The sequence below is a fragment of the Microcaecilia unicolor genome, unplaced genomic scaffold (assembly GCF_901765095.1).
Source record: "Microcaecilia unicolor unplaced genomic scaffold, aMicUni1.1, whole genome shotgun sequence".
Lineage (NCBI taxonomy): Eukaryota > Metazoa > Chordata > Amphibia > Gymnophiona > Siphonopidae > Microcaecilia > Microcaecilia unicolor.
This window is the reverse complement of record NW_021963042.1, coordinates 15,848-43,599: the sequence shown is the minus strand read 5'-3', so window position 1 is coordinate 43,599 and position 27,752 is coordinate 15,848. Positions and strand designations below refer to the sequence as shown.

Genomic DNA, 27,752 nt, shown 5'->3' with positions numbered 1-27,752 from the left:
AGACAAGACAACACTTAAATGCATGTGCACTTTTAAAAGCAGATTCCCAAATCTGTCTTGGGGGCTTTATAGCTAGATTTTCAAGATTATCTACCATGAATGTAAATGAGATAAAATTAGAATATACTAAGCTTTCATGACGACTATCCTGAAAAATGGACTGGCTCTGAGGTCCCCAGGTAGCTGTGGAAAGCCCTGTATTAAACCAAAATTGTGCCAAAATCATAATGGTGCTCATTTTCAAAGCACATAGACTTACAAAGATCCATAGTAACATATGTGCTTTGAAAATGAGCCTCTAAATGTCCTAGGAGGAAAATGTCTATTACTTTGAGAGTTAATCCAAACTACTTCAACTTACACTGCTCTTCCTAATGTAACTCCTCCCCATGCTATAAATTGCTTATTGGAGAGAATTGGTGGAACTTCCGTTGAAAGAGAGAAAGAAGAAGGTGCCAAAGATTTGATGCTTCCAGGAATCTCTACTTCACCTTTCAATATCACTTCATATTGTGGACCAGACGGCTGTACAAATATTTTTAGAACACTAAAATAAAAAATAAAAAATAAATCAAACATTAAATATCAGGTGCTGATACAAGGTTACTTACCTGTAAAGCAGGTGTTCTGAGGACAGTAGGATACTCATACCTAGGTCCCTCATCTGATGAAGCTAATGAGGGAACACTCACCAGCTTGTAAATTACACATTTTTGGAGTGTTGCACTGTGCATATATGCACCTTCCCACCTCCTGCTGTAACGTGAACCTAGCCAGTTTAGTTTCTATCATATAGAATTCATCTTCAAGGAGATGAGGGTAGATAAATAAGAATATTTAATCCTTCTGTCCTCAAAGAAACCCTGTTACAGAAAAGTAAATGTGTTTTCTGAGGACAATCAGGATAAGATAACCTTACATCTGGGAATCCATAGCTACCAGGCTGCCTTTAACAAAAAAATAGGGAACATGGCCTTCAACGGGCAAAGCCCCCCCCCCAAAAAAAAAAAAAATCGGAGAACAACTACATGTATTATTTACATTTGCTCTTTTTTTTTTTTTTTTTTAAGGCAGCCTGAACAGAAAGAAGTGGGCTATGGAAATCCCGTTCCAAACAGCAGTGAGATGTGAATGCGTGGACTGAAAACCATATTGCACATCTGTAAATTTCCTCTACAGAGGCTGATCTCAAGTGGGCTACTGCCATAGCCATAGCTGACATTATAACCCTCTAGAGCAGCCATTCCCAACCCAGGCTTCAGGGCATATCTAGTCCCATCAGGTTTTCAGGATATCCACAATGAATATTCATGAGTTACATTTGCATGCAATTAAGGCAGTGCATGTAAATCTCTGTAAGGTATATACATTGTGGATATCCAGAAAACATGATGGGACTAGGTGTGTCCCAAGGACTGGGTTGGGAATAGAATAAGAAAATGCACTTTGCTAGCCAATTAGAAAATGTTTGCTGATAGTAGCCCTCATTCTGTTTTGGCCAAAAGAAACAAGCTGGATGGATGGACTTTCCATGGATTTTAGTCAGCTCCAAACAGAAGACTAAGGCTTGATTGCAGTCCCAAGTATGCAGTATACTTTCACCTTTCTAGGCAGGAGGTCTAGGGAAGAACATTGGCAGAACAATTGACTGGTTAAGATGGAATTCTGACACTGCCTTAGAAGGAAATTAAGATGTGTGCTCAGGACCACTCTATTGTTGAAAAACTAAGCATTAGATGGATCTAATAGGGCCTGGAGCTTACCAACTCTGTGGGCAGAAATGACAGCCACCAAAAACAGGACCTTCCAAGTCAAATACTTCAGAGGTGACAAGTATCCAGTGGCTCAAAAGGAACTGGGTTAATATGACATTGAGATCCCATGACCCGGTAGAAGGTTTTATAGGAGACCTCAATAGAAGGAAACCCTGCAAGAAGCAAAAAAAAAAAAAAAAAAAAAAAAAAACTAAAAGCTAAGCCGATAACCTAGCAGGGTTCCTATGAACTCCAATCATTGTGATGGACTGAGATTTGGGATAAATTTACAATGAAACCTAGTGGCTTAAGCACCTGAATGACCATGTGAATTGGATTTTGCTCCTTCTTCCAATGTGCTCTTCAAGGGCACCAGTGACCTCTATGCTCTCTGCACTTTGTCTTGAGGGGAACCAATGTCAGTGCACCTTGGCCTCTGCCTAACATCCTGTATTTGGATACTTGATCCCGATGGCCTCATTATTGAGAGCGGTCAGGATGTTGATGTGTTCCCTGGAGCCATGAAGACTGGTGCTTCCTATACCAATGTCAATGGTGCGGACATATCTCTCAAAAATCCTTTCATGCTGTTTCACACCAATTAATACATCTCCTTGATATTTGTGAACAGAGATTACGAGAGGAGGATCACAATTAGGTCCCAGGCATTGCAAGCAGCAGTTATGAGTATCTGTAATAGATATACTCCAATTACACCTGTTAAAGCCACTGCGAACCTTTTCTTGTGATATGCCTTTCAAAAATAGCCGCAGTGAAACAAATGACTTGATTGTGTACCCAGTCAGTTGCCTTGAAGCCAAAGTGGACCTAGTGAGCTTTGGAAAATAAAGAAAACCACTGATAAAAACTAACTATGAAATTTTATCGGGGACCATCACCCCATCTAGCAGCGACAGAACAAAAAGGCAAACTGGCAAAATCTTACCAAACCGCAAAACTTGAAAGGTTTGAGACATGACCTGAGGAAAGCTTTAAAAACACATCTGAATTGCTTCATAATCAAAACTGGCTAGGTCCAGTGCCAACACTGTGGTGCAATGCTCTAAAGAGTTGTAGTTTAAAAGCTGGTGAGCGTTCCCACGCTGGCTCTGTTGGATGATATCACCGTGATAAAAATCTCTTATCCTGCTTGTCCTCAGAGAAAAAAAAACACACAACATTTTGGTATTTTCAAAGCACTTAGATTTACAAGGTTACACAGAGGCATATTTTCAAAGCACTTAAACTTACAAAGTTACAATGTAACCTATGGAACTTTGTAAATCTAAGTGATTTCAAAATGAGCCCCAAAGTAATTTTTTCCCAATTTTTGCTAATTTTACTTGCTAGTGATGCATACACCAATGACATAAATGACAATATTTTAAACATTAAAGACTGAGAATTACTTTTATATTTGCTTTTTTTTGTGCAGTATCCATTTATCTTCCACGTTTGCTGAAATGTAATATCTGTAATAAGAAGCAGATACCATATTTCCCAGTATAAAACTATGCTCCAATATTGAACATTTGAGTTTTGGTGAGGAAGCAAACCAAAATTTGATAAACAAGAAGCTACAAAATGGAATTATTAGTGAACAATTCTTCATTGCAATACTGCACTATCCTCTAAAGCAAATTATTTCCAATAACAGGTTATAATGGATTAAATTAATATTGATACAAAGATACTGCAAATGTAAGAATAGGTCAGCAGTGTATAGGAAAGGCATGTGATGTTACTGTAGAAATACAAATACCCATAACATACATCTCCATATGCTGACCCCAAAATTGACAAAAATTTAAGAAATATTTTAAGGTATAATTTATTTCAGTATATTATGGCAGACACTTCTGGACTATCATCAAGCCTTGAAATGAGAAAAAATTGAAAGTTTGTTTCATCAGTGACTACCTCCTGGGTTACCTCTAATGTGCGTAATTAGAAACACAGAAACTAAGGATGATGGAAAGTCTGACTCCCAAGTCTGACCGTTTGTGCCTTATCTATAAAGCTACCAAAAAGCCTTAATCTGATATCCTTCCTCCCTTCTGCCCTGTCAGTATCTATCTATTTCAAGGGTCTTTACACTATGCTCCTATTTTATGTTTGAATCGTATTTTGTATGTGTGTTAATAGTATCAAAAATTCATACTCTGAGGATTAATTCAAGATCACAACTAAATGTGCTTTGTGAAAATCTGGCAAACATTTTATTTTCCATCTGGTTCACTGAACCCACATATGTTAATAACCTCTCTTCCTTAAATACCACTGCACATGGTACATCCAGCACAAACATTTAACCAAAGATCTTGCCTCAGCTTATTTTCTCCAGATGTTCATCTCAAATGCCATCAGCAATACATTTATGTTATGCCTAACTATGTACACCAAAACTCAATTGTTTGGACAAAACACTCCCTACCTGCTTAGGCATACTATATCTTGAGAAATCTGGTTTCAATGGAGTATCATTAAAGCAGCTGGGTATTTGCCTTATAGAAGAGGGGGGAAAAAGGCTGCTTGCTGCAGCTGGAGTAAATTATTTAAGAATTTAGGGTTAAACCAGTAGGATACATATTAGTGAAGTTGGAGTCTGATATATGATGTAGGATTTCGAACTGTGGAATCAACTAGATGTCAACACAAGTCCAAACAAACATCTCCCTGGTAGGTTTGAGGATTTGCACTCACAGTATGCAAATAATTTTGTACAGCTCCAGGAAAAGTAAAAATGCACCAGTTTCCATTCTACATAGCAACATATGAACTGTCATATTGGGTATGACCAAGGGTCTACCAAGCCCAGCACCTGTATTCAATAGGGAGAACTGTTCCAGCAGTTGGTAAAGTTAAGGTCACACTGGATCTAGTACTTACGAATTAGGGAGTGTTTTTGATTTTTTTTTTATTTCTTTTAATTTTCATGCTCCCTCTTTCTCCTCTACTGTTCTTTCTCAATTCTCCTTTTTAAAGAATACCCCATCCCCTTTGCTGTCCCAATAAGGAGCAAACTGACCCAATGCACAGAGGCAGGGAATTCTTCTATACCAACCCCTCACCTTATCGTGCCTCACCAGTCGGCCATAAGAATTCCCATGGTGCAGCATGACCCAGCCTGCAGCAAAGTAATAAATAAAACGTGGGGCTTCCAAGTCACTGAAGGGCTAAAGCCCTGCTCCGTTTCCACCCCTTTCTTTAGCATGACCTTATTTCATTAATAACAGGAAGTCTATGCTAAAGGACGGGACAGAAACATGACAAGGACTTCAGCCCTACATCAGCTCAGAGGCCCCACGTTTTACTTTTTCTTCTTGTTCAGCAGCATATCCAGTGCATCCCAGATCTAAGACTCCAGTAACATTCTACCATGGTCCTAATGCCCTCCTGCTCTTGCTTTGTTAACAGTTGAAGCTTGCATCACATCCTGCAGGAACTCTGATGCTGGTCACGTCTCTTAAATATCGCAAGCCTTGAGACAGAGATTTGGGACCACGCAACACGAACTTAGCTGGTGGCTGTGCTAAAGATTATCTGTTTTGCACGGGTGATATAGGAACCAAAAACTGCATAAGAGCACATAAAAATTATATCCCGGTGCCTGAAATCAAGTGTCATGGTGACCTGGCGTTTGGGATTTGTCAAGCTCTGTTTTACGTATTGTCCGACACCATTACTCACTTAGGAGATCTATATAATAAAAAATTTATTATTCTGAAACTCAACTTTTTGAAGCTTTTAAACAGCTCAATATTCCTTATTTTAATATGGAAGACTATTTAAAACAAGGAAGAGCCCAATATATCAATAGGAATAGATCATAAAAAGCTCAGTTAATTTCATTTTCATTCCACTGATTTATAATAGCCTCAAAGAAGCCATTCTTGAGGAGTCAAAGCTTACATATTAAGCACTGAAATTCAACATTTATAACTAGTTTAATATGGCACTCAAACAGTTTCTGTGGAAGCAAAATGTGACACTCAAAACAGTTACCATGGAACCAAAATGAATGCCAAGTTTCAAACGGCTGATTCTCTGGATGTGTTTTACTTCAACCATACTACTACAAGCAAGAAAACTTAATTTACTACTTCACTAACTTTAACATTTTTTTAAAACTGTGTTCCACCCATGGTGCTAGACCTACTCTGCATTCATGCTACCAGATACGCAAATCAATGTGAGAAAATGCTTTCTTATACAAATTTATTCCAGCAGAGAGGGAAGAGAATGAGATACAGGAAAGGTTTGGGGGTTATTAGAATTAGATTTAAAGGAAATGCTTCAAATACAATTCTGGAACATGTAAGAGTCAGTATGGTCTAAACTATATTACAGGGACCAAAAAACTGATGAATTTCAAATAAATATATATATGGAGTGGAGGGGATGGGAGGGCAGGGGAGAGAGGAGACATGCTGGACATGGAGGGGATGGAGGCGAGGGTAGAGAGAATTATTGCTTTATATGGATACAGGGGAGGGAAGAGAGAGGAGAAGTGCTGGTCACGGATGGAGGTGAGGCGAGAGGAGAAGTGCTGGACACGGATGGAGGTGAGGCGAGAGGAGAAGTGCTGGACACGGATGGAGGTGAGGAGAGAGGAGAAGTGCTGGACACGGATGGAGGTGAGGAGAGAGGAGAAGTGCTGGACACGGATGGAGGTGAGGAGAGAGGAGAAGTGCTGGACACGGATGGAGGTGAGGAGAGAGGAGAAGTACTGGACACGGATGGAGGTGAGGAGAGAGGAGAAGTACTGGACACGGATGGAGGTGAGGAGAGAGGAGAAATGCTGGACATGGATGGATGGAGGTGAGGAGAGAGGAGAAATGCTAGACATGGATGGATAGAGGTGAGGAGAGAGGAGAAATGCTAGACATGGATGGATGGAGGAGAGGGGAGAGAGAATTATTGCTTTATATGGATACAGGGGAGGGAAGAGAGGAGAAATGCTGGACACGGATGGAGGTGAGGGGAGAGGAGAGGTGCTCGACACAGATGGAGGTGAGGAGAGAGGAGAAGTGCTGCACATGGATGGAGGGCAGGAAAGAAAAAAGGAGATGCACATGGATGGAGATGAAGGAAAGGGAAGAGAGAAGAAAAACAGCACATGGATGGAGAAAATAGGCAAAAGCTGGATCCACTTTATACCTCCTCCAGTCAATTCCACGGAGGAGGACCCAGCTTTTACTTATGGATGCAGGGCAAGAAATGAAGAAGAAAGGAGGCAAGTAAAGAAATAAATGGAAAGGAAGCCCTGGAAACAGAGTTAAGAGAACAGATAGAGAGCAGCAGAATCAGAGACTGGGACCAATATGGATAGAAAAACAAAGTCACCAGACAACAAAGGTAGAAAAAATCATTTTATTTTCATTTTAGTGTTTGGAATATGTCCAATTTGAGAATTTACACCTGCTGTCTTATTTTGCACTGGGTATACTGGAGCTATAACAGCTTACAGAAATTATTTATAATAAAATTAAAAAAAAAAAATCACAAGTTATTTTTTTTTCTCCTATACTAGTACAATATTTCAATGAAGTCTGTTTATATGCGCCATGGCTGGTATGTGGGGTGTGGCCAATGTGTGTGTGGTCATCATAGGGGCGGGGCCATATATGGTGACCCCGCCCATGAGTACCAGCATCTTTTCTTCTACAAAAAAAAGCAGTGTGTGTGTATATATATATCTCCTATATAACAAAACTCACCCTCAACGTTCTGAGGACACTGACGGACACTTCCTTCGGGTTCGAAGGGTTTGTGGTGGTGAAGCCACCGAAATCACTGTCTCTGGGCCCCGCCCTCATGTCAAACGTGATGACGTCGAGGGCGGAGCAATGGCGTCAGTGGCTTCACAACGCCGAAGGGGTGGGTAGGGAGGGAGAGGTTCGGGAGGAAAACCTTGCTAGCGCCCATTTCATTTGCTCCAGAAACGGGCACGTTTTACTAGTATATATATATATATATATATATATATATAAACCATCAAAGCCATACGGTTTGAGCAAAAAACTGATCCTACCTTTCCTTATAACTTTTAGAGTCCTCAGGCAAAAATGAAATCTCAACCTCTTGCTCCTCTCCTGGTACAAGAAAAAGTTCTTCAGGCACTACAGAGAAGCAGTTACTTTGAGACTAAAAACAAAAGGGCAGAAAGATAATTATTATCCACAGAATATGCACACAACACTCCAGTTCTGTGCAGAAGAAATTTAAGCTCAAAACAGACATTCTGTAAGTACTGCTGAAGTGGGATTGTCAAATTGGTAGAAGAGAGTAAAATCTGCTTGCTTACCTGTAGCAGGTGTTCTCCATGGACAATAGGATACATGTCCCCATAGAATGGGTGATATCAGCTACAAAGGCCACATGGGAAAGCTTCTCCAACTTAAGTACTAAAAGCTTCTGACTTACTTTGCCATGCATGTGCACCACTTCCCACATGCTGCTATCATGCAGGACCTCCACAGTCTATTCAGCTTGAGAAAGGATAGTGGATTTGGGCAAGGAGGGCTAGGAGCTGCAGAAGGGTGGGGGGGTTCCTGTAACCATATTAGAGGTCAGTCTCATTCTATAATGTGGGGTTTCAAAAGAAGTCTGAAAGAGGAGTCCCTTAAGAAATCAGTCCTTGGGATAATTAAATGATCATGTGTTTGAGATTCTGTGCCTTTATTATTATTAAGTCTGGTGTTTATTTTTAAAAACAACTTTTCAGTAAATTTTTGGTTCACAACTCTAAATTCTGGCCTTGGCAGAGTTATTCATAGTGGAGGAAGTGTAGAAAGAATCGATTAAGGTTCCAATGGAAGCCTATATATACTGGTTCCAAGCTGGACCCAAGTACTTGATCCATTGAGAATAAACCTGCATGTCAGCGTTAGCTCCCTGAAGGTGTGCTCCCAGACTCAGAATAGGAAAACACCATGTGAGGAAAATTTAAGGTTCTCAACATGGAAAACACCTGCACATGCTCATAAAAGCCTTCTAGGTCTTTGGGCTCTCAACAGAACCAGCTCCATGTCAGCACCATCCAAAATCATCATCCATTTGTCTGACCAAGTCATGCTTGTCAAAGAATAAAAGGTGACATAATTTAATGCCATATACGAGGATTCTAAAAAGAAAGCCCAACAGGAAATGCATAGGGAAGAGGCCTTGCAGGACAAATAGAAAGCTCATAACTTTTTTAAACTTTTATGTGATCACCAAGGCATTCTATTTCAGTTTCGTTAGACTTTTATACCACCTTCCATAAAAATAGTTCAAAGTGGTTCACAGTAAAAATAGCAAGTTAAATGAAAAACACCACAAAATCCCTACAGAAAAGAAAATATCCAAAAATAAAATATCCAAGTCACAAATCATAACAGTGTTGTACTACTAGACTGCCAATATTTAACAAACAGTAACATTTTAACCACAGATGTTCCAGAAATTTCATTTTTATAGCAGAACAAATTAGGTATGACAATTTTATTTCATGTCCCAGCTATAATACTGGAAAAAAAAGCACAGTGGGCTCAAGGAAAGATACAAGTGTGCTTTTATTAATGACCCGACACGAGCCATGTTTCGGTGTAAAACGCCTGCCTCAGGGATCAGTTCAACTGGACAGCACAACTAATAAATCAGAGGGTTATCAATCCATTCTCAGAGCAGTAATCCATAAACTTGATGTGTTTTCATGGCAGTCTGTACCACATCAAGTTTATGGATTACTGCTCTGAGAGTGGATTGATCATCCTCTGATTATTATTAGCTGTGCTGTCCTGTTGAACCGACCCCCGAGGTAGGCGTCATTTTATGCCGAAACACAGCCCTTGTCAGGTCATTAATAAAGCACACTTGTACCTTTTCTTGAAACCTACTGTGCTTTTTTTCTTGGATTGCTTTGTTGTCTACTTTGACCCAGCTGTAATACTACCAAGCTTAGATTAACAGACAGAAATCTACTAGCGAGCAATGGAACTTTCTATTTTTAATACATTTTGGACTATTCTAGATCAAATTCCAAACAAAATCCCACAAACAATACCTATCACCTACCACAAGATCAGTGATCTACTAATTGCTACTGTAAAAACTAGGGGAGGAAGAGCACTGTTTAAAGCCAAGGCCTACACTGGGAACCAATGGGGTGACCAAAATGTTATCTTGTGTTGAATACTGTAAGAAAAAGAGAAAACACTGTGGAAGCCAAGAGTACCTCATACAGTAAATCATCTGATGGTATATTAGGGTATTTATTGTTTGTTTGTTTTTAAATGTTAATCTGTCTGAATCACATGGATGCAGGCACTTATTTGAAGAGGTATGCGCCTTTGATGCTCAAAAGGAGTTCAACACTAAGCTATACACATAAACCTGATTAGAAAGAGGAAAACAATCTAAAATGAGCCTCTTATAGTGGAAGAGGACCCATGATCCATCATGTGCTGTTGCTACAGTCAAGGAATAAGACTTTATTAGGTGGAAGTGCAGTAGAATTCCTTAAAAGGTCTCATGTTTCCCTTCATATATATAGGAGAAAGTGAATGATACATACCTGTAGCAGGTGTTCTCCGAGGACAGCAGGCTGATTGTTCTCACGACTGGGTGACGTCCGCAGCAGCCCCCACCAACCGGAAGAAGCTTCGCGGGCGGTCCGCACGCAGGGCACGCCCACCGCGCATGCGCGGCTGTCTTCCCGCCCGTGCGCGACCGTTCCCGCCAGTTGAATGACAAGCAAAAAAGATGAAAACGCAACTCCAAAGGGGAGGTGGGAGGGTAGGTGAGAACAATCAGCCTGCTGTCCTCGGAGAACACCTGCTACAGGTATGTATCATTCACCTTCTCCGAGGACAAGCAGGCTGCTTGTTCTCACGACTGGGGTATCCCTAGCTCTCAGGCTCACTCAAAACAAGAACCCAGGTCAATTGAACCTCGCAACAGCGAGGATACAACAGAAATTGACCTACGAAGAACAACTAACTGAGAGTGCAGCCTGACCAGAATAAATTCGGGTCCTGGAGGGTGGAGTTGGATTTACACCCCAAACAGATTCTGCAGCACCGACTGCCCGAACCGACTGTTGCGTCAGGTATCCTGCTGGAGGCAGTAATGTGATGTGAATGTGTGGACAGATGACCACGTCGCAGCCTTGCAGATCTCTTCAATAGTGGCTGACTTCAAGTGGGCCACTGACGCTGCCATGGCTCTAACACTATGAGCCGTGACATGACCCTCAAGAGCCAGCCCAGCCTGGGCGTAAGTGAAGGAAATGCAATCTGCTAGCCAATTGGAGATGGTGCGTTTCCCGACAGCGACCCCTAGCCTGTTAGGGTCGAAAGAAACAAACAATTGGGCGGACTGTCTGTGGGGCTGTGTCCGCTCCAAGCAGAAGGCCAATGCTCTCTTGCAGTCCAATGTGTGCAACTGACGTTCAGCAGGGCGGGTATGCGGCCTGGGGAAGAATGTTGGCAAGACAATTGACTGGTTAAGATGGAACTCCGACACCACCTTCGGCAGGAACTTTGGGTGGGTGCGGAGCACTACTCTGTTGTGATGAAATTTGGTATATGGAGCGTGAGCTACTAGGGCTTGAAGCTCATTGACTCTACGAGCTGAAGTAACTGCCACCAAGAAAATGACCTTCCAGGTCAAGTACTTCAGATGACAGGTATTCAGTGGCTCAAAAGGAGGTTTCATCAGCTGGGTGAGGACGATGTTGAGATCCCATGACACTGTAGGAGGCTTGATAGGGGGCTTTGACAAAAGCAAGCCTCTCATGAATCGGACGACTAAAGGCTCTCCAGAGATGGCTTTACCTTCCACACGATAATGGTAAGCACTAATCGCACTAAGGTGATTCCTTACTGAGTTGGTCTTGAGGCCAGACTCTGATAAGTGCAGAAGGTATTCAAGCAGGTTCTGTGCAGGGCAAGAACGAGGTTCTAGGGCCTTGCTCTCACACCAAACGACAAACCTCCTCCACTTGAAAAAGTAACTCTTTTTAGTGGAATCCTTCCTAGAGGCAAGCAAGACACGGGAGACACCCTCAGACAGACCCAACGCAGTGAAGTCTACGCCATCAACATCCAGGCCGTGAGAGCCAGGGACTGAAGGTTGGGGTGCAGCAACGCTCCGTCGTTCTGCGAGATGAGAGTCGGAAAACACTCCAATCTCCACGGTTCTTCTGAGGACAACTCCAGAAGAAGAGGGAACCAGATCTGACGGGGCCAAAAGGGCGCTATCAGAATCATGGTGCCATGGTCTTGCTTGAGCTTCACTAAGGTCTTCCCCACCAAAGGTATGGGAGGATAAGCATACAGGAGGCCGGTCCCCCAATGGAGGAGAAAGGCATCCGACGCCAGCCTGCCGTGTGCCTGTAGTCTGGAACAGAACAGAGGCAGCTTGTGGTTGGTCTGAGAGGCGAAAAGGTCCACCGAGGGGGTGCCCCACTCTCGGAAGATCTTGCGTACCACTCTGGAATGAAGCGACCACTCGTGCGGTTGCATGACTCTGCTCAGTCTGTCGGCCAGACTGTTGTTTACACCTGCCAGGTATGTGGCTTGGAGGAGCATGCCGAACTGGCAAGCCCAACGCCACATCCCGACGGCCTCCTGACACAAGGGGCGAGATCCGGTGCCCCCCTGCTTGTTGGTGTAATACATTGCAACCTGATTGTCTGTCCAAATTTGGATAATTTGGTAGGACAGCCGATCTCTGAAAGCCTTCAGTGCGTTCCAGATCGCTCGGAGCTCCAGGAGGTTGATCTGCAGATCCTTTTCCTGGAGGGACCACAGACCCTGGGTGTGGAGCCCATCGACATGAGCTCCCCACCCCAGGCGAGATGCATCCGTCGTCAGCACTTTCGTGGGCTGCGGAATTTGGAATGGACGTCCCAGGGTCAAATTGGTCCAGATGGTCCACCAGAGCAGTGAAGTGCGGCAGCTGGTGGAGAGGCGGATGACATCTTCTAGATTCCCGGTGGCTTGAAACCACTGGGAAGCTAGGGTCCATTGAGCAGATCTCATGTGAAGACGAGCCATGGGAGTCACATGAACTGTGGAGGCCATATGACCCAGAAGTCTCAACATCTGCCGAGCTGTGACCTGCTGAGACGCTCTGGTCTGCGAAGCCAGGGACAGGAGGTTGTTGGCCCTCGCTTCGGGAACGAAGGCCCGAGCCGTCTGGGTATTCAGCAGAGCTCCTATGAATTCCAGAGACTGTGTTGGCTGGAGATGGGACTTTGGGTAATTTATCACAAACCCCAGCAGCTCCAGAAGTTGAATAGTGCACTGCATAGACCGGAGGGCTCCTGCCTCCGAGGTGCTCTTGACCAGCCAATCGTCGAGATATGGGAACACGTGCACTCCCAGCTTGCGTAGATATGCCGCTACCACCACGAGGCACTTTGTAAACACTCGTGGGGCAGAGGCGAGCCCAAAGGGCAGCACACAATACTGAAAGTGCCGTGCACCCAGGCGGAATCTGAGATACTGTCTGTGAGCTGGCAGTATCGGGATGTGAGTGTATGCGTCCTTTAAATCCAGGGAACATAGCCAATCGTTTTTCTGAATCATTGGCAGAAGGGTGCCCAAGGAAAGCATCCTGAACTTTTCTTTGACCAGGAATTTGTTCAGGCCTCTCAGGTCTAGGATGGGACGCATCCCCCCTGTTTTCTTTTCCACAAGGAAGTACCTGGAATAGAATCCCTGCCCTTCTTGCCCGGGTGGTACGGGCTCGACCGCATTGGCGCTGAGAAGGGCGGAGAGTTCCTCTGCAAGTACCTGCTTGTGATGGGAGCTGAAGGATTGAGCTCCCGGAGGACAATTTGGTGGCAGGGAGGCCAAATTCAAGGCGTACCCGCACCGCACTATTTGGAGAACCCACTGGTCGGAGGTTATGAGAGGCCACCTTTTGTGAAAAAGTTTTAACCTCCCTCCGACCGGCAGATCGTCCGGTACGGACACTTTGAGGGCGGCTATGTTCCCGTGGATCCAGTCAAAAGCCCGTCCCCGGCTTTTGCTGTGGAGGTGCAGGGGGCTGCTTAGGCGCACGCTGTTGACGAGAACGAGCGCGCAGGGGCTGTCCCTGTGCCTGACGAGGCCTTCGGGCCGGCTGGGTGTACCTACGCTTTGCAAAAGAATAGGGCACAGTCTGCCGGGCCCGGGAAAAACGTCCACCTGCTGAGGTGGATGCTGAAGGCACCCGGTGGGAGAGCTTGTCGAGGGCGGTTTCCCGCTGATGCAGTTGGTCCACCAACTGCTCAACCTTCTCACCAAAAATATTATCCCCCCGGCAAGGGACGTCGGCCAGTCTCTGCTGGGTGCGGTTGTCCAGGTCAGAGGCACGCAGCCATGAGAGCCTGCGCATCACTATACCTTGGGCCGCAGCACGAGATGCCACGTCACAGGTGTCATAGATACCCCTGGACAGGAACTTTCTGCACGCCTTCAGCTGCCTGACCACCTCCTGATAAGGCCTGGACTGCTCCGGCGGGAGCTTATCGACCAGGTCCGCCAGTTGCTTCACGTTGTTCCGCATGTGGATGCTCGTATAGAGCTGGTACGACTGGATGCGGGTCACGAGCATGGAGGATTGGTAGGCCTTCCTCCCAAACAAGTCCAGAGTGCGAGACTCCCGCCCCAGGGGCGCCGAAGCAGTATCCCTCGAACTCCGTGCCCTCTTGAGAGCAGAATCCACGACCGCCGAGTCATGGGGCAATTGGGGCCGCATTAACTCTGGGTCCGAGTGGATTCTGTACTGGGACTCTGCTTTCTTGGGAATGATGGGATTAGATAGCGGTCTCATCCAGTTCCAAAGCAGTGTCTCTTTGAGGACATTGTGTAACGGCACCGTGGAGGACTCTCTAGGTGGTGATGGATAGTCGAGGACCTCGAGCATCTCAGCCCTCGGCTCATCCACAGAGACCACGGGGAAGGGAATGCAAATGGACATGTCCCTTACAAAGGAGGCAAAGGAGAGGCTCTCAGGGGGTGAGAGCTTTCTCTCAGGTGAAGGCGTGGGGTCCGAGGGAAGACCCGCAGACTCCTCTGAGGAGAAATATCTGGGGTCTTCCTCTTCCCCCCACGAGGCCTCTTCCTCAGTATCGGACATAAGCTCATGTAGCTGAGTCCTTAACCGGGCCCGGCTCGACGTCGAGGCACCGAGGCCTCGGTGTCGTCGAGCGGTGGACTCCCGTGCCGGCGGGGACGAAGCTCCCTCCATCGACGGGGACTCCACCTGCGTGGCGGTAGAGACCGGTGCCGCAAGCGGCGGCGGTGTCGACGGCCTCGGCACTGGGCTAGAGCTCGCCGGCGCCACAGTCAACGGCGCCGAGGGCGCAAGCACCCCCGGCGCCGGCACAGCCTGGCGCATCAGCCCTTCCAGGATCCCCGGAAGGATGGCTCAGAGGCACTCGTCCAGGCCCGCTGCCGGGAAAGGCGGGGGGACCGGTAGAGGCGTCTGTGCCGGAAGTTGCTCGGGTCCAGGAGACTGCACCGAAGTGCTGGGACCCTGACGCGTCGGTACCTCCACTACCGAAGGGGATCTCTCCTCTCGACGCGGACGCTTCGGCGTCGACTCCTCGCCGGTACCGATCGCCGGCCTCGAAGGCGACCGATGACGGTGCTTCTTGGATTTCTTGCGGTGCCCGTCATCGGTGCCAGGTGGAACGGAGGAGGAGGAGGTCGATCCCCCTCGGTCTCGAGGAACCGGGTCAGACAGGGTTCGGTCCCGAGGGCCATGGGCCGAGGGAGTGACCGGGGCCGATTGCCCACGCGGCCTCTCACCCCTACCCTCACCGGAGGACTGGCGGGCCGACGGGACCTGTGCTCCTGGGGTCGATGCCATCGGTGCCGATTTCTCGGGCCTCGATACCGGTACCGAAGAACCGGCCGTCGATACCGATGCCGTCGAGGTCGACGTCGAGGGGCCGGCGCAAGTTCTAAAAAGACGGTCCTGCAGAACTTGCCTCGCAACCTGAGTCCGTTTCCGGAGACCAAGACACAAAGAACATGACTTGATATTGTGCTCCGGCCCGAGGCACTGGAGGCACCAAGCATGGGTGTCGGTCTGCGAGATCGGCCGGCCGCACCGACCACACTTCTTAAATCCACTCGGGACCTTCGAGGACATCGACGGAAAAATCGCATCGGCGAAGTTAAAGTCGTCGATGGTGGCGGTAAATCACACCTCGAAAAATAATCGACCGCGCGGCCACAAGGCCGCAACGCGACGCCCTCGCTAGAAAACGAGGGAAAATAAAGCGTGTGCTCTCTTTTTTTTTTTTTTTAAAGAAAAAAGGAAAAACTGGAGCGCGCGATAATCAGAAACAAAAAATAAACGAATTCGCAAAGAACGCGACGGTTTTCCGGGGCTGACTAAGAGAGAGCGGCAGACGCACGACTCTCTCCAGGAGCGGAAAAGAAAGGACTGGCGGGAACGGTCGCGCACGGGCGGGAAGACGGTCGCGCATGCGCGGTGGGCGTGCCCTGCGTGCGGACCGCCCGCGAAGCTTCTTCCGGTTGGTGGGGCTGCCGCGGACGTCACCCAGTCGTGAGAACAAGCAGCCTGCTTGTCCTCGGAGAATGCCTCTTTACCCAGTGGTACAAGTAGGCCCTCTGGCTTTGGGTAGTACTACAGGCTAGAAGTACTGCCTGCTCAATTGCCTACCTTTAACTCGCTCCTTAGTTGATGCCCAGAATATCTCCCCTAGTGAAGTTCCACTGCCTAGAGTGGTTGACCACCTGCTAGAAAGTTTGTTCATTACAAGATGAAGTGAATGTAACGCCTGAAGGAAATATACCTTTGTTGAATATTTGGATGATTGTGCCATAGTCAGATTCTCTTCAAGGTTTTGGGTCATAGTTGGCCACGTTTTCCAAGTAAACAGTGGCTATATTAGAGGACCAACATAAGAAACATGGATGCTCTTATTTTTAAGGTTAAGACCTAGATTGGAACTTAAGCTATTAACATTCTTTCCATAAATTGTCGGCTAGAATTAACTGAGGTTTAGGGTTAAAGATTTATATTTTTCTTTTTTTAATCTCCAAAAACTAGACTACTGATTCCAATTCAGTTATTTACATAAAAGGCTGGAATTGTTTTGAGGTCAAAAAAGTGATCTCTTCCCTGCTGCATGCAGAACAATGCAGGCTCAGACGAAGTCTTCTCTCCAACTAAGGAGCAGCATTTTCTTATTTCCTTGCAAATGTTCAATCACATTTGAAGGGAACAGATACTCCATTGTAGAACCTATTCAGTTAAGATTCTTACTGTCACGAAATGCCTAGCTACCTGCCCAGCGTTATCCCACGGCCACTTAGAGGGTCTATCCCCAGCACAGCTCAAGTCCACCTGCATCTGCCACTTGTGCTCTACACTACCACCCTTCTACTACTACTACTACTACTTAACATTTCTAGAGCGCTACTAGGGTTACGCAGCGCTGTACAATTTAACAAAGAGAGACAGTCCCTGCTCAAAGAGCTTACAATCTAATAGACAAGTGAACGGTCGGTCCGATAGGGGCAGTCAAATTGGGGCAGTCTGGATTCACTGAACGGTAAGGGTTAGGTGCCGAACGCAGCATTGAAGAGGTGGGCTTTAAGCAAAGACTTGAAGATGGGCAGGGAGGGGGCTTGGCGTAAGGGTTCAGGAAGGTTGTTCCAAGCATAGGGTGAGGCGAGGCAGAATGAGCGGAGCCTGGAGTTGGCGGTGGTGGAGAAGGGTACTGAGAGGAGTGATTTATCCTGTGAACGGAGGTTACGGGCGGGAACGTAAGGGGAGATGAGGGTAGAGAGGTAGTGAGGGGCAGCAGACTGAGTGCATTTGTAGGTAAGAAGGAGAAGCTTGAATTGAATGCGGTATCTGATCGGAAGCCAGTGAAGTGACCTGAGGAGAGGGGTGATATGAGTATATCGGTTCTGGCGGAATATGAGACGTGCAGCAGAGTTCTGAACAGACTGAAGGGGGGATAGATGGCTAAGTGGGAGGCCGGTGAGGAGTAAGTTGCAGTAGTCCAGGCGAGAGGTAATGAGAGCGTGGACGAGAGTTCGGGTGGTGTGTTCAGAGAGGAAAGGGCGAATTTTGCTGATGTTAAAGAGGAAGAAGCGACAGGTCTTGGCTATCTGCTGGATATGCGCAGAGAAGGAAAGAGAGGAGTCAAAGATGACTCCGAGGTTGCGGGCAGATGAGACGGGGAGGATGAGGGTGTTATCAACGGAGATAGAAAGTGGAGGAAGAGGAGAAGTGGGTTTTGGTGGAAAGACGATAAGCTCGGTCTTGGACATGTTCAGTTTCAGGTGGCGGTTGGACATCCAGGCAGCAATGTCGGATAAGCAGGCCGATACCTTTGCCTGGGTCTCCGCGGTGATGTCTGGTGTGGAGAGATACAGTTGGGTGTCATCAGCATAGAGATGATACTGGAAACCATGAGATGAGATCAGGGAGCCCAGGGAAGAGGTGTAGATTGAGAAGAGAAGGGGTCCAAGGACCGATCCCTGGGGAACACCAACAGATAAGGGGATGGGGGTGGAGGAAGATCCATGAGAGTGAACTTTGAAGGTGCGGTGGGAGAGATAGGAGGAGAACCAGGAGAGGACAGAGCCCTGGAACCCAAATGAGGACAGTGTGGCAAGAAGTAAGTCATGATTGACAGTGTCAAAAGCGGCGGATAGATCCAGGAGGATGAGGATGGAGTAGTGGCCTCTGGATTTGGCAAGGAACAGGTCATTACAGACTTTAGAAAGTGCTGTTTCTGTCGAGTGAAGAGGGCGAAAACCGACTGGGTCACAACTGCCTCTGGGTGAGTCTCCCGCTCTCAAATTATCCCCAGTGATTTCTAGGTTACCAGAGTGGTCCCACAGTTCCCAGAAAGCACTCACAGACCCAACACACAAGCCACCAGGATTCTTTATCAGTCCAGGCAGGCAGAGTCAACAAACTGAAAATTGTTTATTGACTTAAAAATTAGAACAATGAACAGAAAAAGTGAAATCAGCAAAACAATAACAGGTAACTGAAATATGGATCAATTATAACACTAACTAAACATTTGGATACTATCTAAACAGTACCTGGGGAGATCAGGAAATATGCTGCTCGTAGATTATCAAATATTACCTATAACAGGGCCTCAACAAAGCCTCTTCTCCCAGGCTAAGACTGGGGAAAAAGCCAGTAAAATCTCCTGGAACAATCAAAGCCCAGAACAAGTTTGAAAGTATACTGCAGATTGCCTTTCCAAAAGGCTTAAACAAAGAAAACAGCCTTTGTTCTGCAGCACCACCACCTGCTGGCCAAACTAGAGAAATACAGTTCAGGAAATAAGGCAGTTTTACAGGCTTAAAATACACTGTTCTGTCACATTTACTTATACCGCTTATTTAGCTTATTTGGGGGTCCTTTTTCTAAGGAATGTGGCCTTAGTACGCCCTAAAACAGGTTTTACCTGTGCTGCACTAAGGCCGTTCTTACCACAGCCAAAAAATGGCTGATTTTCCATTTTCCAAATTAATGGCCATGCGCCAATTGTTGCCACTAGTAGACAGGCATTACTAAAAATTAGTGTGTGAGCTCTAACTGCCACCTATTTTGCAAGCATTAAGGGATCATGTGCTAATCCTGTGCTAATTAGTTAGTGTGTGGTAATATGGCTAGCTACCATGCTCATACACTGCCCTCAGAAACCCACCTCCTTGAGAAAAATAAAGTACCCACCTCCTTGAGAAAAATAAAGTATTTCAGCATGTGGTTTACATGTGCACACTAGGCTTTTACTGCAAGATGCCCTTTTAAGATGCGATAAGCATGCATTAGTGCTTGCTGCAGCTTAGTAAAAGGAGCCCTTAATGTTTAGCAATGGGGATCTCAGAGGTTGATGTTGGGTGTTAAGGACTTCCTTCAACTGTTTGCTGTTTGCAATCTCTCACTATTAGTATTAGTTAGGATACTTTTTCTTTTTTTTTTTTGCTCTCGGAAATTTTCCAGTGATTTTTTTTTTTTTTTTTTTTTACAAAAGTGTATTTCTTTCATTAAAATATTTTTAAAAATATAAAGAAGTCTGAACTATGTAAGTGAGTTTTTGTAGTAAGGCAATATTACAAGTTTCTTTTTTGTGTACACCTCATTAAAGTTTAAAAAAGCACAAATATTAAATAGAATCTTACCTGTAGTTTTAACTGAACTGCAATATTGCCAGCATTTTTCAGGGGCAACAATTGCTTAGCTGAGAAGCCTACTTTGGCACACAAATGAATGGTCTGAAAAAGAAGTTTAGAATAGAAAAGATATAAACAAAAATATATTTTAAAACTGCTTTTAAAAAACTATAAACTTAGTTCTAGTTCCAATCTTAAAAATACCTGGAGATCTTTTGGAGCATGTATCCTAGCTGTTCCTGTTCTTGCTTTGAGGAGGACACTCTTTATAACATTAGCAGGGCCTGGGCTATCAACTTCCACATCAATTCTGGCTAAGAACTCTTCTGCTGGTCCAAGAGAATCTTTACACAGAAGAAAAATAAAACAATCTCAACATACACTACAATCCTATATGAATACTGCCAGCATGATAATGTCTTAACAGAGTGTAAAAGATCTAAGAAACTCAGGCTATGGAAATGAAAACTCCTGTGTTTAAACTAAGAACATAATAGCCATAGTGGGTCAGACCAATGTTCCATCCAGCCCAGTATCCTGTTTCCAACAGTGGTCAATCCAGATCACAAGTACCTACAGAAATCAGATGTTTAACGGTGCTCTAAGACCAAAGGAATACATTTTCTAAACAAATTCATGGAGCCAAAATGTATTTAACCTGAATCTCAGTTAAAATTCATCAACCGGATCACTAAGCTAGACTTTGTAATTCTATTCTATTAGGCTAATTGCTTAATAGATACCTGTAGCTGACAGATCCCTCTGCGGGCCACGGAACAAAACCCATATTACCAGGACTTCGGGATCCTTGGGGGGAAAAATATTTTAAAAATATGTTCAGTGATCCTCTGTAGACGACAACAAAGTAACACTAACTTAAATATGTTAACAGAGACTTGAAAGATAACTTTATACAAGTGTCCAGTGATTTAAACAGTTAATTGGGAAAAAAGTTTCTTTTTTTAACCTACATGAGTATTGTAGCTTGCAGATCTATTTACTGAAAAGAATCAAATAAATTCAAATTTGTTCACAAGTGAACACCAGGGGATAATTATTAGCATCATTGAAAACTAGGAAAACTGTACAAAATTAGCTTTGAATTTCATTGTTAACCAACTATTAAACTGCAACCTTATCTGCAAACAGATATAAAGCTATAATATTTCCTGCTCACACATTTTAAACCTATCTTTATTGCAATCAAAAAGATACAAATACTCCAAATTTGTTGTCAGCAAGGACAAGGATAAATTCGGCAACAGCTTATTACTCAGAGCTTCCACTTAAATTTTTTTTTGGGGGGGGGTTCTATTTATTATCTTTAAGGTATACTAAGAGGGCAATCACACTAGTTTATCCAGAACTCAGCAATAGTAGGATATGAAACCAAACTCTACTCTAAGAGCTCTTTCTGAAAGTGGTTTGATGAGTTGTAGAAAAACATCTGCTTCTTTCAGTTGACACAGATTGACAGAGGTGTTGTTGAAGTAGGCAGCAAACACATGATTATATGCATATACTCAGTAAAGCCTTCTGGTCCATATATTCTTGCAAGTATGCCACAAACTGTCACCAGTACAAGAGGAATCTGACAATATGTTTGAGAAATAAATTAGACTATCAACTAATCAAGTTAATTACCTAAAGCAAGTATAATCTTTGGACAGCAGAATGCAAGTCCTCACAACCTGGGTGATATTACCAATTGAGCTGGGCATGAGAAATGCTACTCCAGCTTAAATTTTCTAGAAGCTTGTAAGTTCACCACACATCACTTGCTGCCTGTCATCACATAGTATAGGTTCAGGCCATTCTTAAAGCTTATAAAAGGGCAGAAGCTATGAAATCTTGTATCCTGCTGTCCAATGAAAACACCTAGTACAGATAAGCAACTTGGTGTTCTCCAAGGCCAAACAGGATAGCAAAAAGCAACTTGGCGTTCTCCAAGGACAAACAGGATAGCAAAAAGCAACCTGGCGTTCTCCAAGGACAAACAGGATAGCAAATCTCCAACATGGGACTCTGTAACTACAAGCTGCATTCAACAGAAAAAAGGGTGTCGGCAAAAGTTTTGACATCAACATTGTTTCTGATAGCAACATTTTTTGGAGGTGGGGGGGGGGGGGGGGGGGGGGGGGGGGGGGGGGGGGGGGGGGGGGGTGGGGAGGTGGGTGGGGGGGGGGGGGGGGGGGGGTAGTGCTGAAATGTGATTCTAATCTCCAAAGAGATTCTGGAGGACTGACTGGCCTAACCTATTGTCCCATAAGGAGTCATGCTCCAAACAGAAGTGGGATGTGAATATGTGAACAGACTTCCATGTTGCTGCTCTGCATCTGCACATCTCCATGGATCTCATGGGATATCGATGTTGCCATGGCTCTAACTATGAGCTATGATATAATCCTTGTCAGACTTGCCTGGGCATAAGAAAAAGAAATGCATTAAGCTAGCAAAACAGAAAGCATGCAGTTACAGATAGCATCCCCCCACCCTGTTTGGGTACAAAAAATAAAGGCCTACATGACATTCTAAGTTAGAAAGCCAATGCTCTCTTCCAATCCAGAATATGCACTGTGCTTTCACCTCAGGTATCAGACCTGAGAAAAGGTATTGGCAGGACAACTGGCCAGTTAGGATAGAACTATTACACTACCTTTGGATGGATGAGAATGAAGAACCAGTCTGTTGTAACAGTGTCAGAAGGATCAAATACTAGAGCCTGGAGCTCACTAAATCTGCAAGCTGAAGTGATCACGAAAAATAAGACCTTCCAGGTGACATACTTCAGATGACCGATGTTGAGTGGCTCTAAAGGAGCTTTCATCAACTGAATTAACATAGCATTGCGATCCTATGGCACAGCAAAATGCTCAAGAGCTTCAATAGAAGCAAGCCCCACAAAGAGGCATATTTTCAAAGCACCTAGACTTATAAACTTCCATAATAACCTATGGAACTTTGTAAGTAAGTGCAACTTATAAACTTCCATAGTAACCCCAGGCGTTTTGTGACAATACTATCTTCTAAACCAATAGTTTTTACTAATTTTTAAGTTGGGGCCACTTTGAATCCAAATGAGCTGAAGGAGAGCTGCAAAATATCTTCCTATGTGGGGCCATGACACTAGCAAGTGACAATGACATCATCCCCTTCAAGCTCATTTAGAAACTTACTGGGGGTATCCTCAAGGAGGTAGGCATTTCCAAATGCACTCTATTGAGAAATACCTTGTCCTTCAAGCATGCAGCCCTCCCCCCCCCCCCCCCCCCCCCCCCCCCCACACCAGCCACCTCCTGCTTTCTGTAATGAGCTTGGGAAGAGAGAGAGTAGTGAAAAAATGATAGGGGCTACCCCAAAGGTCTCCAGGTGCCATCATTGGCCCCGGGTCTTGCATTTAAGAACACTGTTCTAAACCATAACAACTGTTACTGCAAACTAGTTTGAAAAAAATCTTGTAAAGGTCAGCAAATCCAATACAAAAGTCCTGCTAATAAAATGACCCTTTTGAGCCAATGGAAACCATTTTTTTTAAGGATGCCGCTATTTCTAGTAGCAATCACATCTGCTAGACTAATTGACCTTTCAGGTTCCAATTTATTATCTAGCCTACATAAATATTCCTATTTCATGTTAATTTTTTTCCAGAGCTATATTCTCAAAACTGTGAAGGAGTGGGTCGAGACAGGGACTTAACGATATCAGTTCTTTTTATAAAGAAGGTGAGTGATCTAATGGTTAGTGCAGCGGGCTTTCATCCTGACGTCCTGGGTTCGATTCCTACTGTTGCTCCTTGTGACCCTGGGCAAGTCACTTAACCCTCCATTGCCTCAGGTACAAAAACTGAGATTGTGAGCCCTCTAGGAACAAAGAAAGTACCTCCTTATGTGTGATTATCCTCCGCCCTGAGCTGGATGGTTAAGCAGATAATAAATGCCAGAATTAATGAGGTCAGTAACCTCTTCCACCTTGTCCCCAAAAAGACTGTTTCCACAGCAGGGGACATCCGCCAGCTTTTTTTGAGCTGCCGATTCAAGGTCTGAAATATGCAGTTGTAAGTGTCAGCGCATGCAAATACCTAAACGCATCACAGGTTACCCGATTTATGTGCTTCCAACGCTCCTGCTTGGCCTTCTCTAGAGGCACAGTATCCACAAACACCATTATATTGATCACCAAGTTCTTCAAGTAGATGCTCATGTAGAGTGGTAAGACAGAATGCAGGAAATGAGCATCAAGCCCTGACACATTTTCCATCCAAAAGACTCAAGTGCATGCATCCCTGCCTGGGGAAGTCATTGAACTTCTAGCTCTTTTGAGAACAGATTCAACCACCATGAAATGATGCAGAAGCCATTTCTCAAATCCAGGAGACTTCTGGACTGTCTGCCTTCTTCGGTACAGGCTGCACAGTGAGAGAGGTTTCCAGTTCCTTATCTGTGCAGGGGCACTGTCACAGCTTCCTTGGAATAGGAGTCAATCAAGGATGTCCAACATCTCAGCTCTGGGCTTGTCCTCAATTTCCAAATTAAAGAAGATGGCCTCAGATATCTCTCTTAGAAAGTTGACAAATGAGAGCTCCTATTGGGGGGGGGGGGGGGGGGGGGAGGGAGGGAGGGGAACTTCCTCCTTTCCTGAGGTGTAGAAAGGTCTGAAGGAAAACCAAGCGAACACTCCTCTGAGGGCTCCTCTGTTTCAATATCCGACACTCCCTCCCCCCAAGAGCGGTCCATCTATGATTTAGCAAAGTACTCCTCATGGGTCATCCGAATCGGAGTCTGCCTTGGACCACACTCCGGATAAGTGCACCAAGGTACAGGTCCCCCTCTTGGACTCCAGGTCACCTCCTCCCCCGACAGGCTAGAAAAAAGCACTGTATTCATCAATGACTGCCTAACATACACAGCATGGGTCTCCAGAATGGGCTGGAGCAGCACCAAAGCTATACCAGCGCACTCAATGCCTGGGTGTCCTAATAAGCTAAGATGCACCCCACCACCTCCTAAAACATAACCAGGAGCCACTCCTCAAGGACAGGCATTGGTAAAGGCGGGGCCAGTGCTAGCATGGAAAGAGTCTGCGAAGATGTTGGAGTCGAACCAGAGACTGGGTCACATCAAAGTGGTTTACATTTCTAAGAAATTACATTAGAGATTAAAACAGACTTAAGATGGAATATTATTGTAAGGGTCAGTTTTCTTTACAGGGGATATCTACTCATACTGTTGAGTCTGCATTAGTAATGTTTATGTAAAAAAGGAAGAGATTCAAATTTACAAGTCTAATTTTCAGAAGCCTCAAAACCTAATTGGATAGTAAAAGCAAAATGAAAATTAAACAGCTTATACACAAGTGTAAACAAAAATAAAATCCCTGAAACCCCGTAACCCACTAAAAAATTAAGAAAACCCATCCCCTGCACACTCTAATGTATAGGAATACATTATTAGATAAAAGGCTTATGTATGCAGTAGTTGGATGTTCTAAATTCTCAGCCTGTTATAAGCTTTCATTCCTTTCAAGACGGCAACACTTGACCTTCCCTCCCCCATGAAAAACTTTGTCTGAGAAACTATTAGTTCCTCTCATCCCACCTCTTAGCACACTAGAATAATCTCAAAATGAGAATTAACAGAAGATTACAAAATAATCACCTACCTGTCCATCATAACTTGCATGCATCACATGGTTAATGACAGAGGGAGCCGCTAGATGAGAAATAGAGTCAGCTTTCACTATATCATCTGCAGGTATTTTAACAGGTTCTTTGGAAAACATGAAGCAATGCCAAGCAGCAGCATTCTATAGTAGGAAACATTGTAAAAAAAAAAAAACAAAACAGTAAACAAAGAGTTTAGAAAGCAAATTAACTATACTGTTAGCCAAAACAAACCAAAATGTATGATTGGTTGAGATTACTGAACTTCATCACTTGCAGTATCTAACAAAGAGAATACAAAGACTTAACTAAATTCCAAAAATAACTTCTTGGTGTACTAATTCCACAAATAGAAGAAAAAATAATAAATAAATTTACTTATCAGGGTGAGTCAGACTAATGTCTACTTAAATAAGACTTTCAAACCACAAAGCAAGAGACACAAATTTCTAAAATTGCCACCTCATTTTTAGCTGGGAACAAACCAAGGGGGACTTTTACAAAAGATTAGTGCTTGTTATCTGCAGCAGGGCCTATAGGAATAAAATAGGTCTTGTAGCAGACAATATGCATTAATCTTTAGTACAAGTACGAAATAAGTAACTGTATATAATATTTAAACCATTTTGATTGTAACCACAGAAGGGAGGTATATCAAATCATACATACATACATAATAACATAGTAGATGACGGCAGAAAACGACCAGCACGGTCCATCCAGTCTGCAAGATAAACTCAAATCCCATCCCTTTTCCCTAAAAGTCCCCCCACCCCCAGTCAAATTTGTTCATGGAAAGTAACTAGATATTAGTTAACAATTTAAAAACTTTGAAGGCTAATCAAGGTCTTGGCTGTTACTTTACAAATACAAAACAAAGTACAAAATAATATGGGGCCCTTTTACAAAGCTGTGGTAAGCACTAACATGTACTTACCACAGCTAAAAATGACTTACAGTGGGGCGCTCAGGCACCTTGTGGTAGTTTTGGGATTGGCACACACTACCCAAGCACTAAAAAATAAAATTATTTTTTAGCACTAGGGCGGAGAGTGGCTGTGTTGTGTGCTAACTGGTTAGTGCAAGTACACATGAGCCTTACCGGCTACAAAATAAGTGGTAGAAGAGGCTCATGCACTAATAGGAAAATTAGAATGTAGCTATTAATACTGGAAATGGAAAAAATCAACTGTTTTACCTCCGCGATAAAAGTTACCTTAGTTGCAGCAATGACCCATGTATCGACATGCTAAGGCCACTTTTACTGGCAGTTTGGTAAAAGGGCCCCTTAAATTGTCGTCATCAACAATGTCAAGTTTGGTGAGTTTTAAAAATTCTCTCTATATTCTTCCGCTGTTCTCCTACAACAAACAAGATTCTGCAGCAAGGATGAGGTCATTTTATTTTTATATGCGTCTCTTACACGGCATAAAATAATTCATAATATAATTAGAAAATGTATTACCGGGACTTGCCATTATGTTTTATATCTCACAGCCAAAACAGGGTAAACTAATAAAAACAATCATAGGCACATCTGGTTAAATTATGTTTCAATGAATTCTTAGGTGAGCAGAAGCTGATAAACCCTACATCAGTGGTTCCCAAATCTGGTCCTGGAGGCACCCCAGCCAGTCAGGTTTTCAAGATATCCACAATGAATATTCATGAGAGAGATTAGTATGCAGTGAAGGCGGTGCATGCAAATCTCTCTCATGAATATTCATTGTAACCTCAGTATGATTGGTACCAAAGCAGTGGAAGAAAGGAAATTCCCAGAAGTTAAACTCCCCTGCCTCTAGGAAATGACAAAGAACTTCAACGCTATAGTGGGAGAAACAGCTAAGCAGATACCCGCTATCGCTGCACAACAATAACTATGGATTTGTTGGGGGGGGGGGGTTTCTTAAATAAACCACACAAAGGAACATCCACCTAACAGACGAAAACATCAAAAAACCGAAACCGAACTCTCGCTGAAGCAAAAAAAGGGTGGGCCTCTGGATTGATCTGTTGGGACTAATGGAAAGAAAATTATCAGGTGAGAACTAATTTTTCCTTCCATAGCGTCCTACAGATCAATCCAGAGACTTAGGATGTACCAAAGCAGTCCTCAAATAATGCGGGACAACCCCAACCCCGCGAAGATCACTGAGGCACCAAAAACAGCATCCTGCC

At 44.3% G+C, this 27,752-nt stretch overlaps 1 protein-coding gene across 1 annotated transcript in view; it reads right to left on the bottom strand.

The window, feature by feature from the left end:
* The window catches only part of LOC115458823 (centrosomal protein of 192 kDa-like), a gene marked incomplete at its 5' end in the record, with an annotated part of 210,090 nt that overhangs the window by 173,153 nt on the left and 9,185 nt on the right, over positions 1-27,752 (bottom strand). Inside the window, 6 exons of the mRNA XM_030188637.1 lie at positions 362-547; positions 7,789-7,901; positions 19,925-20,017; positions 20,120-20,259; positions 20,659-20,722; positions 25,574-25,717. Of these exons, the coding sequence (XP_030044497.1) occupies positions 362-547; positions 7,789-7,901; positions 19,925-20,017; positions 20,120-20,259; positions 20,659-20,722; positions 25,574-25,717 (740 nt within the window). The remainder of the gene's footprint in view (positions 1-361; positions 548-7,788; positions 7,902-19,924; positions 20,018-20,119; positions 20,260-20,658; positions 20,723-25,573; positions 25,718-27,752) is intronic.